This window comes from Primulina huaijiensis, chromosome 6 (genome assembly GCF_012295235.1).
Source record: "Primulina huaijiensis isolate GDHJ02 chromosome 6, ASM1229523v2, whole genome shotgun sequence".
Taxonomy (NCBI): Eukaryota; Viridiplantae; Streptophyta; class Magnoliopsida; order Lamiales; family Gesneriaceae; genus Primulina; species Primulina huaijiensis.
Genome location: NC_133311.1, coordinates 755,071 through 770,315, shown reverse-complemented (window position 1 = coordinate 770,315; position 15,245 = coordinate 755,071). Strand labels below are relative to the sequence as shown.

Below are 15,245 nucleotides of genomic sequence, written 5' to 3'. Positions count from 1 at the left end.
CTCACGAATCTTTATTTGTGAGACGGGTCAACCCTACGGATGTTCACAATAAAAAGTAATACTCTGCATAAAAAGTAATATTTTCATGAATAACCCAAATAAGAGATCCGTCTCACAAAATACGACCCGTGAGACCGTATCACACAAATTTTTGTCTTAAAAAATATTAATTGGTCAATGCATTCTGCATTTTTTTAATCAAACATTTTACTTATGTTATAAAAATTCATGCACATTTACCCATATGATATTGGATATTATGTTTGATTTTAAATAAAAGGACGTAATTATTCATGTTATATGTTATTAAATTTAACTTTAAAAAATAAGTTATAGTCTTATATTTTTCGATTTATGACAATTTTAGTCATTTTTTATGAAAACTATTACCGTGAAATTGTACACGTCAACACCATATTGATACACTCTTCAACGTCGTTGCACAAAAAAGACTAAAGATAAAGTACAAAAAAATACAAATTTCCATTTTTTAAAAAAATATAATTTTCCAAATAATAATAATATATTAATTAATTGAGCAAGGACTGCTCATACTTGAAATTCCAAACAAAGAAAAATAAAAATTACAGAACTACAAGTGAAGTTGTTTATCATCAAGAATAAAATAAATGTGGGTTCCCTTTAGTAACTTGAACCCGAGCCAGAAAAACAAGGAAAGCCAATTTTCAAACATTAGTTTAGCTCTTGTAAATTTTTTATGTACTTTAAAAACCTTATTGTATCCAAAAATATTCTTTTATTTTCATACATATTGGTGAACGTGGTCACGAAATTTTCTAGTTCAGTTGAAAAATATTTGATTTGTATTCAAAGTTATCGAACTTCATCATATTTGAGCTTTTTTTCGAATCGAACTCCAGCATAAATTATATTTTTCAATAGTTCATGACTTGCTCGCGAGCTTATATATTTTAATTTAATAATAGTATAATATAAATATATCTAAAATAAATAGTTTTCGAGCCTTTTGAGTATTTATTTTCGAGAACTAACTCGAATATCTCTTGAACATCTTCAAATCTTTCTAATCAAACTCGAACTTGAGCCTAATTTGAACTGAACTTAAGCGCAAAAATTTAAATTTTCGAACTTCGGATCGAGCTCGAATATATCATTTTCAAGCATTAAAATTTTCAACATATTCTACTCAAGTCAATTCGACTTGTCAAAATAGACATCATGGTAAAGGAAACCAATACACACACGACTAAAATTCTTTGTTAGAAAGTCTCCGTCTAACGATTCTTACACACAAGAAAAGGAAAGAGAGAACCGATTCTTCTAATTCCTTTCCCTTTCTTTCGTGGAAAACTACTAAGTTTGTTCCTAGTTAGAATTACTTAGCGGATACAGCAAGCATGCACGAAAGTTCAGCCCTGAACTGAACAGTGCATTACAATCAAAATAACACACTCCTAGATGTTACAGCTGCATTCAAGATTGCTCATGGATGACAGAACTCTCCGCCATATCCATGTCTCGAGTGAGTTGACTCTTGGCGTCCATCTTAAGGCCTAGAGCAGCTGAACTTGCACCCGAGTCCTCGCCGTCGCTTGTGCTGAGGCATGAACTTCCCATCTTGCTATCGGAAAACAGAAAACCAGAATCTTGATTACTTTTGGGGCTAGCATGTTCTCTGCGCAGCATTCCCTCGAGTTGTTTACGGAAGTCGTTTTTCGCAGTCTCGTTCACATCCAGTTGCCTTAAGAAGCATTCTTCAATCTCCCTCAGTGACTCAACCTCGTATTTGTCATTGCTTCCTCCAGTGCTACCCAGAGCTTGATGATCATCATCATCCGAGGCAGACACCGTTGATTCACAGCTGGTATCCATCTCTTGTTGACTGTCGTATTCCTCATCAGATTGTATGTCGAACGAACGAGATGAAGTGGGAGAATACCCTCCTCCGGATTCCTCATCGCGTTCTCGTAGTGTGTTCGTGATCAGCGTCTTCAATAAGTTCAATACTTGCACGGCGTGCATAAGGGCTGTCAATGGGTCCGACATCTAGCACAAACAGCAAAAACGGATAGCATCATTAAGCCAAGAATCACATAAGAATAACACTAGGGTCAGATCTAAAAATTCAACGATAGATTTTTGTGGGTGGACCTCTAATTTTTTAAAGAATCGCATAATATCTCGCAATTTAGTCTTTAGGAGGTGGAATCACCCCCATGGCTTTTGGCTATATCTGCTCCTGAACATTGATTGGCACCAAATCATAAAAGAATCTATGGCGGTGTCCTAAATCACCTGAGTCATGTTTGGAGCAAAAACCATAGCAATGTTTCTGGGATTCATTTTGTTGAATTCTTCGTACTCGACAACATCAGCCATTAGATTGACAGCCCAGTTTAGCAACGCACTCTCTGTTGGTTTAAGCTGATTGATGAGCTCGACCGATTCCTCTTCGGTACTGCACTGCAACACTTGTTCAGGTAGAAGCCCGTCAAGTACGCCCGACGGGAGCTCACGAAACCATGCTTTGATCAGACCTGCTAGACAATGCACATCGATGTCATCTGGGACAACGCCGCTGTTGAGCTGGTCCCTCACACGTTCTTCTTGACTGTTCTCGGGATTTATCCGAAAAATTCCTTCCGCCTACAAAAATCAGGTAAATAGAGTCAGAGGTGTCTCAATAAAGAAACCAATTTCTGCAAATATTAATTGATGCAAAATCTCACACCTTTAGGCCACCTTGACCATATAATCTTTCCTGCATAAGTAACAGAATAGTCGGGACACTATTGCCTCTTGTGTCGTAGGAACACTGCATCGAATCTGCTGAAACGCCAAATACACTGACACTGTGATAATTCCATAAGAAAATGTCAGCCACATCCATTGTCTTAGATACAAAATAAAAAGTAACTAAATGTGATCGAGATCTAATCTTGTAAAAGTAAAGGCAAGAATTCAAGGCGAAACTTGATTTATTCTCGAACAAATCTCGAACTTTTAAGAAAATTTAGTCTTGCAGTGTCCTCTCTAATGGTTAAACGGCCGTCTTTCATCTAAAAACAAGCCAGGTGCTTGCTTTTAGGTGAGTCCTTGAGAAGTGATAAATGTTGGCGTACGTATAAATGAATTTTAAGTAAATGAACGATGTCAGGCTTCAAAATTTGTTGATTAAATCACAGAGAGTAAATCCCATATTCTTCTGACCAAGTACGAAAAGCTAATTAAGGAAAATTTTAATTCAAAGATTATATTTGTTCACTAATTAATGATTCATTTATCTAACTCCAAAATCTCAAACAAGATTTAAAGAAGCAATATTTGGTAGAATGCATCAAGATTTTAACAACAATAAGGAAGAAACCCACAAATGAAATGTCTTTTCGACTACTTTACGGTGAAAAAGAAACACAAAAGAAGAAGTTGAAATTCAAAGCAAGAAAAGCTTGAAACTTTTAAACTTCTTTTGCATACCTAGCACTGGGGACCTTGCATGGAATCTCAACCTCGAACTCAACGGGAAGCCCCGAAAACCCATTAAACCGGTCGAATGTCACATGGGCTATGTGCTGGACATTCGTGGGAAACCCGATATCCATGTGATGGACGGCGGAGATGACCTCGGAATTACAGTCCAAACGGCATGAAACCATGGATTTTCTCAGAGCTACTAAGATGAAATCCATCAATGAGAGCTGCTGATGCTGCTGGTCTTCTTGCTGGTTATCATGCGCCTCCACCAATGCAGATTTCGAGCTCTTCCCGTAACCGCCGCCGCCGCAGCCACCGCCTCTCGTCACCATAACCATTCCAACCATGTTCGATCTCTCTGTCTCTCTCTAGATTTTGAGCTGTTGGGAGTGATTGCATTCAAGAACTGGTGGGTTTTTGAAGTTTGAAGTAATAATAATATTAAATAATTTTTTATCACTGTTTATTCAAACGGCCACTCGTTTCAAATTTTTGTCCTGCTGCTTTATCCTTTTCCACGACCATACGAGCCCTGCGTTGGGGTAAATATTTCCATTTTGCCACTCACCTAATATACAAAATTACAAATTTGCCCACCTTAGATTATGTTTTTAGCCATTTCAAAAACAAAAAAAAAGTATGTTTTTTTCGTATTTTAAAGATAATTCACGAAATTGATCAGTGAGACCGTCTCGCATAAATTTTAATAATTTTTAATTTCAAATATTTGATCGAATTTAATCAAACAATTTAAATATGTATGTTTTCTAGAGATAAAAAGGCTTCATTTAATTTTGGTATAATAAAGAATTCTTTCATTAAAATTTTAAATATCTTGTACAATTAATGAAGTGGATATTGTGGGTAGCTCTGACTCCACTTGTTTACCAAATCTCCTTGTGTTTAGTTAATTGTGGATTTGAAGTTTTCTTGATTTGCTTTCTTTATCTTAAAAAAATACAATTTTTGGTTATCTAAAAATATGTAGACATATTATTTTTTTAAAAAAATTTAAAATATTTATTTCAAAAAATTTGGATTTTTGCACGAGTTGAAGGGTAAATTTGAGAATAACAGCTGCATTTGAATCGTAGAAGACCGTTGGTAAAATGTGATTTTGCTATAAAAGTTGGGATCTCCAAAAACTTCTTGCTTTTTGTGGCATTGAGAGGACATTTTTTTCTGGATATATTATAATATAACATTTCAAATTTTATTAATTATACAAAACAATGGACAATGTTGAAGATCTAGCTTGCTTTTTGTCACAAATCTCAACTGATAATTGATATTATTTTGAAGTAAAAAAAATTTTATGCTAAAATATATTTTGGTTGATATAATTGGAAATAAATTATCAAGTATACTTTTATACAAAGTTTTAATTGGCATCATGTTGCATATATTTTTTTATGGGTAAGTTTGATATGAAACGTTCTCACGGATCTAAATTTGTGAGACTAGTCTTTATACATAAAAACAAAAGTAATACACTTGACAGAAAATAATATTTTATCATATGTCGGATTATGTAAGATATTTGTCTCATAAAAATGACATGTAAGACGATTTCACGTGAGTTTTTATATTATAAGCATAGATAATTAATTATGAAAAATATATATTTAAAAAAAATTCGATATACTCATTTGCATGCTAAGGAGGTACTAGTATCTTTTAAGCATAGATAATTAATTATGAACGATGTATAAAGTTATGTATAGTAATTTTATTTTTTATATTTTAAATTTAAACTAAAAGGCAAATTTTGATATATATTAGTAAAAGATGCACACGCGTTGTATGTATGTATTATTATTTTTTTAATTTGATAAAATAATACTAAACAATTAACACGAAATTATTTTCAATTTAGAAGAGTTGTTTGATTTAAAAGGGAATTTTTGTTTAGATTGCATTTGTTATTATTATTTTTAATTTGATCAAATAATACTAAACAATTAACACGAAATTATTTGCAATTTAGAAAATTTGTTCAATTTAAAAAGGAAGTGTTGTTTAGATTTTTTTCTATGTAAAATATGGAGTAATTTGAGGAGGTTTTTAGTAGGATAAGAAGAGTAATTATGGAATTAAATATTTTGATGTCCTTTAAAATAGTTATTCTAAAAGTCTCAAACTTAATAATATAATAATAATATAGATAGTATAGATATATCATGCATGCATGCTATAGTCATTCACCGCAAAAAAGGGTGATTTACAGCAACAATTTTATGTTCGATTGCTAAATAACGAAGCAAAAACTAAAAAGGATGGCTAATTAGATTGGAAAAAACTTGTATGAGACGGTCTCACGGATCGTATTTTGTAAGACGTACCTCTTATCTGGGTCGTCCATGAAAAAATATTACTTTTTATGCTCAGAGTATTATCTTATTTGGGTCATACATGAAAAATATAGCTTTTGATGATAAGAGTATTATTTTTTATTGTGAATATCGGTAGGGTTGACCCGTCTCACAGATAAAGATTCGCGAGATCGTCTCAGAAGAGACATACTCAATTAGATTTGACGACAAAGTGGGCATATACATGTAATTAATTATGGACAAATAGATGTACACGAACGAAGTGGAGTTTAACAGTATGAAGCTCAAGTTTGGACAAGTTCGAGCTCGATTCAAGTGTTTATCACGAGGATTATGCTTGAATATTTTTTAAATTATTAAGCTCAATAATAACTTGACATGGGTAAATTAATAACTAATTTATCATGTTTAATGAGTTTGGTTCTAGTTCATCTCGTTAAGCGAGCATAATAAATATTTATTTATATTTTTAATATAATCTCTAAATTTTCATACAAAAATTTTATGTTTTAATATAATCTCTAAATTTTCATACAAAAATTTTATGTACCTGCAAACAATAAAATGAGTTCGTGAATTAGTTTTTAAATCAAATGTTAATTGATTCATTAATTAAACAATCAAAAGTCCATAATCAGTAATTTTAAATTTTAATGTTAACACATGAGACTAAAGTGCGCGCACATGTATTGCCACCACGGCGCACATTAGCATTGGGGACCCCAATCAAGAAAACACCAAAAAATAAATAAAATACGAACGAGGAGTCGGGAACTGTTCTCTGCTTCGTCTGAATCTCGCTCAATTTCTTCCTCCAGTTTCCCCTTTTATCTCAAATTTCAGCTTCGAAGGCGGTAATTCAGGTACTTTTTTTTCTCCATTTTATTATCTGTTTTTCATTTTAGTTTGATGCTTCTTTAGGGTTTACTTTGGGGGGTTTGATTGGTATGCTTTTCCTGCGTTATCTTTCATGTACACGACAAGAGCTTGGAACCGCGAGGAATCTTGCACGTAGGCGAGCTTTTGGGCTGAGTGACTGCATTTATGGTTATTTTTAACCATGCGTGCATGTTTATTCATGTTCTATTTCCTTGTTTGTTCCTACGTGTCTAATTATTTTCTATTTGACTGCTAATTTTTTCGGGTTCTCTCTCGATAAATTTTATTTAAAATTTGAGTAATGGATTGGTGCGACGTATTCATGAGTGATATATATTTTTTGTTATACCTTCTATGTTTTCTTGAGATCTCTCCATACATTTTGCTGAAGAAAGAGCGTGTGTGTGCGTCGCACATTCTTATGTGATAAATGGTTATTGTTAATTTTTTTTCGGGTTTTCTATGTAAAATATATGCCGACAATTTCAAAATTTTATTGTATATCTTCTTCTTCTTTTCAGATATCGAAACATGAAATCATCGAGGGATGAAGCTTCCACCAGCACTGAGCTGATAAACACTTCGTCAAGAGGACGAGCTGAGCCAGTGAGTTGTGTTCAGAAATTTGTTATGATCTGCAAGGCTTTTCATTTTTTGTTGCTTGTTTATGGTGTATGCATGAAAGTGCAGGTTATACTTGACAGCGTTTTTCATTAATATATTTTACATTTTATCCAATTATCGTTGGGAGAACTTGAACATAACTCAAGAGTTTCAATAGATGACCTCATTGACTGACCCCTGAATGGAAAACTGCAGGACTTTGGTTTTCTCGATGCAATTTGTCTACCCTATCCATTTTTTCCTCCACACTCTGTTTTCAAGGGATAAAATAAAGGGATTTATTCAAGTCAAAACTGCCATTTTTTTATTCAAAAACTTGGTTAAAAAAAAAAACTTTTGTTGACCTATAATGACGCTGATTTTCCTCTCAATCTATAATTTTTGAGGCACAGTTATATGTTGCAAACTTTCATCAACTTGCATGATAATTTTCTATGGTATGTCTTTGTAAAGGTTCTTGATTTAGTTGCTGCTGTAAATACACTGCACGAGCTTAGCGCTCAACAGCTTAGCAAACTAATAAAGGATTCCGGGAACAGCATTATCCAATATGTTGCTGAAGATGGATCACAGTGTCAGGTTGTTAGAAGGAATTACGAAGTTATGTTTTATTATTAACCTTAAATTTCTGCCATTAAACTTTAATATCAAAATTGGGTGTTACTTTGGTCTGCAGATTGATGTGGAAAAATTTGCAAGATATCTTCCTTTGCACCTTATTGCAGTGATTATGGCTTGGGAAAGGGACAAGTCCACTTTCAAGTACTTGTTATGTGGTATTCTTCTGCTGCATTCCATGTGTGATCTTGCATCTCGAGTGCCTAAGATTGAGCAGGTTAAAGAAAGTTTTATACGAGATTCTTTTATCAAGTGACAAATAGTAGTAGGTTTTATTTCAATTGACTTGTACGTGGGGTGGTTAGAAAGTTGTAATTGAGCTAATTAACACGTCAAGGAAAACTTGAAAAACCAAGAAAATGGAAGATATGTACCTATTTAATTTAACCTAGAACAACTAGTCTGATGTGTTCTTTCCTCCATGTAATTTACGTTTATCCTACGAGAATAAAGCTTAGTGATCAAATACGGGTGAGTTGAGCACGTATAATCCATAAAGCATGTAGTGACACATTCTCTGGTGGGAGCTATTGCCGAGCTCTCTCCTATACCCGACCCATCAAAACACTTGTTGAATTTGACAAACTACATATTTGTTCCATTTTGTTAATATGAAATCCATTCTCTTCGTCGCCATACTTTTTTTCATCTTACATCGATTTTTTGATGAAATATTATTCCCCTATCCTCCCTCGCTCGGTGGTGTTGTGATTATCACTTGTATATTTTCATATTCTTTAAATTTTGTTGCAGATACTGCTTGACGATGTGAAAGTATCAGAACAGCTAATTGATCTTGTCTTTTATCTATTAGTTGTCCTTGGTGCTTACAGAAAGGTTCTTTTCTCATTCATTGTATTACTTAATTTTTCTTTCTTGTTGATGTGCATAAAGGAAGGAATTTTCATTTTAGGACCATCGCCACACTCCCAATGACATGGTTCTCTTGCACTCAGCCCTTGTTGCTTGCAGTTTGAAATTGTTAACAGTGATAGTTTCTCCACAATACCAAGAGGTTGCTCAAGTGTTGACTTCATATTACAAGGTAGTTTATGATGTTTTACGGGATATTGAATCTTGGTTTTTTGAAATGTAGGTGATTTCTGTATATTTTCGTTTAAATCAGAGGTGTTCATATATGTTACAATCATATTTTCTGGACACTTAAAAAAACAACAAGAAGGGCTACAAAATTATTGTAATATGTTGATTGAAATAGATCATTCACAATCTGGCTGGTGCTACCAAGTCAAGGAAACAATTCCTTTACAAGAGACAACACAATATTCTCCTGTTCCTAGTGTAGCTGGCCAAACCTGGGAAAAAAACTTGAATGCCCTCTAACCAACTCTAATCTGTTATGTATCCTGTTTCCCGCCTCCAAGCAGTTACCCTTTTTAAAATATTTTGGAAAATTAGGATCGTATGGGCTTTCTAGGCCCAACATATCTGAGATTGTAACATTATATGAATCTGTTTCCCTTGCTTTTGTTGCTGATCATGGTTCATTGTGCAGGTTGATGTGTTTATGGAAGCCACATTTACCGCAGTTCATAAAGATATCAAATTTCTTCAGTCCAGGCTGTCTGCTGAACATGTTGAGTCATCTGCAAACACTTCCCCCACTGCGGAAGAGACATTGAATCATCTTTGCCAACAATGTGACTCCTCTCTCCAGTTTTTGCAGTCTTTATGTCAACAAAAGTTGTTTCGCGAGCGCCTTGTTAAGAACAAGGTTTGTAAGCTTAATCACTTGAACACCAAGCAATAGTAGATGTTTGATTTCAACCAACTGTACTCTTTGAATTTATACACTGGACTGCTCTAAAAATCATTATACCCTTTAACATTGTGTTAAAAGAATATTCATGAACGCCAATGCCATGTCGCAATATGTGTTTCAGTGTAATAATTTGAATACCGTATTGAAGCTCTATGAGTTTTCCCTGGACATCATCAAAGTGCTGTGTAATACGGTTGACATCCCCCTCCTTCAAACTTATACTGAATTGAGAAAGAAACTCGGTTTTCTCAGCATAAATATTACTTGTTTTTGTCTTTTTGCCATAAAATGTTTTATTTTGGGGAAATTGAAGTTTCATTAGTATTTTTCTCCTTTATGTTCCCAGTTATTTATTAAATTGAATTATCAATCTTGATGGTACTAGCATTTGCGGTCTTCCTGATAATTTTCATTTTCTATTGAATAACTCCAGGAGTTATGTGGCAATGGAGGGGTTCTCGTACTAGCTCAAGCTGTGATGAGCTTAAACATATCATCATTGTATGACACATTCTCCTCTTATATGACTTCTGTCTCTCGCTTGAAGTCTAAAGCTCTATCTATTGTAAGTTACAATGTCATGGTTCCTTAAATGCACGATGCAGCGCTTGATCTCCTTGAGAAGCCAATGCATATGTATGTTAACACATGCGTGAGATTGCTATTCAATAAATAGTTGTAATTTTTTTCCAGCTCTTGCACCTTTGTGAAGCAGAAAGTGTGTCCTACCTGGACGAGGTTGCCAACACTCCTAGAAGTCAGGATTTGGCGAAGTCTATTGCATTACAGGTCAGTTGCATGAAGAAAATGTTATCTATGCAACTTGACTATGTAAGGAAAATTTATTAGATCCGTTTAAAGTGAAGATTTCCAGAATATTTCATGATGATTATTCAACTTATGAAAAGCTTCTGCCGACTTACCTTGAAATATCATTGAAGCTTATGTTTAAAAAAATTCTCCCACTTTAATGATCTCTAACCGGCTTAATTTGGACCTATTTATTTTTTGTTCACTGCAATAGTTTGTGGAGTTTCAAATGCACTGGAGGTTGGCAGAAGCAAATAGTGGTGGATTTTTATTTTTTTTTAGATTAATGCTCCTGTTGTAATTTTTTTATTCTTTTATATTCCAGTGATATTGATTGTTCATCCTTGTTTGTTCTTGTCAACTAGCTTGTGATTATACTTATTTGATAATCCATGAGCTGATTCAGTCCTCACTGAATGACGTCGGGGCACTTATTTTTAGGTTCTTGAGTTACTGAAGAAATTATTTGGTATTGATCATGATAAGTCAAATGTTTCCTCTGAGAAAATATACCCAAAAGGGCAACTGGAACTGAACGCCATGCGCCTGGCAGATGTCTTCTCTGACGATTCAAATTTCCGATCTTTCATTATGATAAACTTTGTAAGTCTCTTCTGGAGTGTAGTTTGGTATGAGTTTTACACAATCTACTTGCTTAAGTTCTTATGCTGTGTTCATTCAGACTGAAGCATTGGCAGCAATCTTTTTATTCTCACATGGAGAATTTTTATCTAGTTGGTGTTCATCAGATCTCCCAGTTTGTGAAGATGATGTGACTCTAGAGTATGTCTAGTTTACAGCTGCTGGATGGTTAAGAATTTATTCCTCCATTAAATTTGTTGAACTCGGTGATTTCAAATTTCATTTATTCATTTCAGTGTACCTCGGGCTTCTTATGCGCATCAGAGGACATCCTTATTGATCAAAATGATCGCAAATCTTCATTGTTATGTTCCGGATGTATGTCGAGGTAAAATGTATTTCATTTTCACATCTGATTTGGATAACTTTCTTGTTTGACTGATATATTAGTATTAAACTTTCTGTTTCATCCCCAGATGAGAAGGGTCTCTTTCTCAACAAGTTTGTTCAGTTCTTTCAAATGGAAAGCCAGAATCTATCCAATGGATGCTCATATGCATTTGATGCTGGAAAAACTACAACTGTCACCAAGAGCTTGTGTAACAACCTATCCCGAATACCCTACAATTTATTGAATTAGATGCATCTATGCTCCAACAATTGTTTTGTATGTAGGTTCACTGCTGAGTCATGCAGAATCATTAGTTCCTCGATTTTTAAATGAAGATGATGTGCAGCTTTTAAGGTAATTTTTATGGAATTGTTGATACCTTCATGTTTTTATGTTTCTTGGGACATATTTCAACGATCAGAAATTTTTCTTGAAATTGTTCTTAGTTCTGATTGTTGAGATTTTACTTGCTGTCTTTATAATGAATCTGCTACTTGCTTCACAGTTAATATGTATGAATCCCCTGATTAATTATTGCGGGGTTATATCCTGAGTCTAATTATCTTTTGTAGGTTCTTTATACGTCAGTTTGAATCTTTGATTCTTCCTGCTCCATGTGAAGATAATCAGGTCCAAGTAAAACCTTTCTTCCCTTGTGCACTACTTTTTTTAGCATTTTTTGCTGGTCTTTTTACAATCTTTGCATTGAAAACTAGTTTTTCCTTCCTTTAGTAGTCATGGTGCAATTGTTGTTTTGTGTCAACTGGAGAAATTTAGGGAAGCAAATTTGAAAATTCCGTATTCTGGGACCAGAAACTCAGTTATAGGTTTGAGGTGAATTTTGGTTTAGTTTAATCTATTTGGGAAGAATGGAAACCTAAAGTTATATTCTTCTACATACACATGCCAGTTTGTGGAAGTGATAAAATATCAACTTCTTAGTATATGGCAAAATTATTTAACCCTGACATAATTATCTCCAAAATTATAATATCACATAGTTTATCCAAAAATGAAAGATACAGTAAGGGGGTCCATGGGACCTTCCAAAATTACAAACAAATAGCATCAACATGGTTGATTTGAGGGAACATTTGCGTATCTGATTTTGAAGTTTGTATGGAGCAAACTTCTCTTACAAGGATTTGAAATTTTTAAAAGTTTCTAATAATAGTGGTGAATTGATTTGGTTGGAGATTCAAATGAGGCTTTGTAAGGTGAGGGGAATATGGTGGGAAAAGACGTGAGATGAAAATGGACAGAGAAGGGATCAAATCATTAATCTTAGTCTAAGATTTTGATGAAAGAAAGATATGGAGTTCTGTGATGGTATGTTTAAGGATTTACGTTATACTTGTATGAGCATGTCTCGGATTTATGTAATGCTTGTACATTCAATATGACACAGTACACTTGGTTTAGTTTATTCATGATTTAATAGGATCAACCTGGTTTTGATATATGGTCCTGGGTTTTGGATCTTGTTATGTGTTAATTAAGAGCAATTCTTTAGGGTCAGGAATGTTCCATTTGTTATTTGATTTTCGTCCTTTACACCCTCTTGTTTTTGCTTTGTTTGCGGGTCGAATTATAGAGAGATCCTCAGATCTCACACACTTTTGTTGAGAGAATATTTCTAATGATTTTATTCATTCCTTTCTGCCCTAAAATATTAGAGCTTACAAAGAAGAATTTTAAATCCTAGAGATTATCCCATGTGGGATAATAATTACTATGGGAAATCTTTTATTAAAACAGAAACAACTTTGAATCCTAGAAATAAAGGAATCCAGGATTCCTATCCGATAGTTTTTGAATTTTCTATGTGTATACTGCCGATAGATCACGCCCTTTCACTTGCTCGTTTCTTGGTTCCCTTTTGCATGTGCATTTGGGCTATCTATACTCATTGCATTCCATTGGTTGATGTTACTTTTGTTTCCTCTTAAGGTGCTCAAACTACGATGCTGTGCTCTTTATTCTCACAGGGCAAAGTGGCTCTGACTCATGACAATGGTAGCAGTGACATGAACGAATGCATGGTGAAGAATATCACAACCCTAGAGGGAGACCGAATAGATGCCAAAGGGAATGGAAATGATCAATCTACTGAGGGGGAAAGGAAATGTGGGATTACAGAACAGGGTAAACCAAGTGGGACCTCTGTAAATTTGGGAGAAGTAGAAAGGGACAGTAGGACAGTTGAAACAAGTGGTTCCGATTCTAGCCCCACCCGAGGAAAAAATCATATCGATCAGATGGATGTTGATCACTTCAAGGGAGGTGTGTTTGGAGAAACTCAGGATGATTCAAAGGTCGAAGCTCTACATTCTGATGAGAAGCAGCAAAGGAAACGCAAGCGGACTGTAATGAATGATAGACAGATAGCACTTATTGAGTCTGCTATTGTAGATGAACCAGACATGCATCGTAATTCAGCTTTGTTACAACTCTGGGCTGAAAAATTAAGTTTTCACGTGAGTATCAGATTCTTATATGGTTTTTCCTCGTCGGACGATCGACACAAACTGCATCATCCATATTAGTTTTTCAGTTATAATTTCATTTTTTCTCTCTTATATCCTCTCTAGGGCGCGGAGGTGACTACTTCAAGGCTCAAAAATTGGTGAGAGCTGTAATTTTTCCTTTTTTATTCTCTTCAGGTGTTGGCACTATTGAAGTCAGAAGATATTGATGGTTCAATTAATTTTCTGTTGATATATGAGAGAAAAGACTGATAAAAAAGTTGATTAATTATGTTAAACATGAGGAACTGTAAAATAACTGAAATGGGAATGGGAACTAAACTGGTAAATATAGAACTACAGAACTCTTTGGTCACGAGCATTCTGTCGTGGCCAGTTTTATAAATTTGAAATGTGGTCGGTGTTGTCAGCTGCTGATCAATTTTGATCACTTAGTGCTGTTAAGGTTTCAAAACCATCTTTCCTACCTGTTCATGACACTGTTTTTTTGTCCTTGTTCCCTGTTATGGACAGGCTTAATAACCGAAAGGCGAAGCTCGCTCGTGCTGCTAAGGATGTTCGTGTAGCATGCGAAGGGGACAATCTTGACAAACAAGGTGGGTCTGGAATTTCACTTCAGTTAAACTCGCCTCACAGTCCCGTGGACAGTTCTTTTGTACCATCTGCTTCCAGAGGGAATTTTGGCAATGAAGTTATTGATTGTACACCTAGGGTTAGCATTGACGAACACTTTGGGACTTCGCTTGCAGCTACTAAGGATGTTATCTTACCAAGTACGCCTTTGGAGCTCGGACAATTCGTGACAATCATGGGTGAAAAAACAGAGGAGATTGGGAAGGGTAAAGTGTTGTATATGTGAGCAATTGATGGTGCCAATTGACTATTTTAAAATGGTTTGGTGCGACTTACAATCGATTATTTTCTCACCAGTTTAATTAAAACAAGCTATGGCTTAAGGCTGTCGGCATTTTTTAATTCACCCTTTTCTGAATAAATATGAATTGAAGGTAAAAAATTTAACAAAAAAAAGTGATCTTTGGTACAAAGAAGCTGGAAAAGATTATTATGGTTTCAAAGCAAGCCATAACCCTTGTAAAAACCATAAGGTGAATGATCATGCCTATCAGTTGAAAATCCATATCATATGTAGGTAAGCGAACTTGATCGTGGTTGGGTTGTGGGTGACACCTTGTAGGAGTAGGTGGTCTTTGAATGTTGAGCTCCTGCAATACAAAGGAAGACACGATATTCAGTATAAGAATTATACAAAGGAATTGTTCGAA

General features: G+C 34.7%; 2 protein-coding genes across 5 annotated transcripts; one reads left to right on the top strand and one right to left on the bottom strand.

Moving 5' to 3' along the window:
* Positions 1–1,177: 1,177 nt before the first annotated feature.
* Positions 1,178–3,888, bottom strand: LOC140978794 (rho GTPase-activating protein 2-like). Its single transcript, XM_073444015.1, has 4 exons — positions 3,460–3,888; positions 2,714–2,834; positions 2,278–2,628; positions 1,178–2,028 (listed from the first exon to the last, which is right to left on the bottom strand). The coding sequence occupies exons 1-4, from the start codon at positions 3,801–3,803 to the stop codon at positions 1,456–1,458; spliced, it is 1,389 nt and encodes a 462-aa protein (XP_073300116.1). The 5' UTR covers positions 3,804–3,888; the 3' UTR covers positions 1,178–1,455.
* A 2,597-nt stretch (positions 3,889–6,485) lies between these two features.
* LOC140978949 (nodulin homeobox) lies at positions 6,486–14,937 on the top strand. Of its 4 annotated transcripts, XM_073444202.1 has the most exons (19): positions 6,489–6,652; positions 6,774–6,836; positions 7,190–7,274; positions 7,746–7,871; positions 7,969–8,127; positions 8,664–8,747; positions 8,824–8,955; positions 9,427–9,645; positions 10,127–10,258; positions 10,387–10,482; positions 10,945–11,106; positions 11,186–11,286; positions 11,382–11,473; positions 11,562–11,684; positions 11,761–11,830; positions 12,049–12,106; positions 13,465–13,953; positions 14,068–14,102; positions 14,476–14,937. In XM_073444202.1, the coding sequence occupies exons 3-19, from the start codon at positions 7,200–7,202 to the stop codon at positions 14,819–14,821; spliced, it is 2,499 nt and encodes an 832-aa protein (XP_073300303.1). In that variant the 5' UTR covers positions 6,489–6,652; positions 6,774–6,836; positions 7,190–7,199; the 3' UTR covers positions 14,822–14,937. The 4 variants fall into 4 exon arrangements, with proteins under 4 accessions (XP_073300302.1, XP_073300303.1, XP_073300304.1 ...); XM_073444201.1 differs by lacking the exon at positions 6,774–6,836 and having other exon boundaries at positions 6,486–6,652; XM_073444203.1 differs by lacking the exon at positions 6,774–6,836 and having other exon boundaries at positions 6,492–6,643.
* Positions 14,938–15,245: the final 308 nt, after the last annotated feature.

Excerpts from the sequence above, each read along its gene's own strand:
- LOC140978794 (XM_073444015.1), bottom strand. The coding sequence starts at position 3,803 with ATGGTTGGAATGGTTATGGTGACGAGAGGCGGTGGCTGCGGCGGCGGC. Across the intron at positions 2,835-3,459 it reads TGCAAGGTCCCCAGTGCTAG|TGTCAGTGTATTTGGCGTTT; the intron begins GTATGCAAAAGA and ends GAATTATCACAG. Across the intron at positions 2,029-2,277 it reads TTGCTCCAAACATGACTCAG|ATGTCGGACCCATTGACAGC; the intron begins GTGATTTAGGAC and ends TGTTTGTGCTAG.
- LOC140978949 (XM_073444201.1), top strand. The coding sequence starts at position 7,200 with ATGAAATCATCGAGGGATGAAGCTTCCACCAGCACTGAGCTGATAAAC. Across the intron at positions 8,128-8,663 it reads GAGTGCCTAAGATTGAGCAG|ATACTGCTTGACGATGTGAA; the intron begins GTTAAAGAAAGT and ends ATTTTGTTGCAG. Across the intron at positions 12,107-13,464 it reads CTCCATGTGAAGATAATCAG|GGCAAAGTGGCTCTGACTCA; the intron begins GTCCAAGTAAAA and ends TTATTCTCACAG.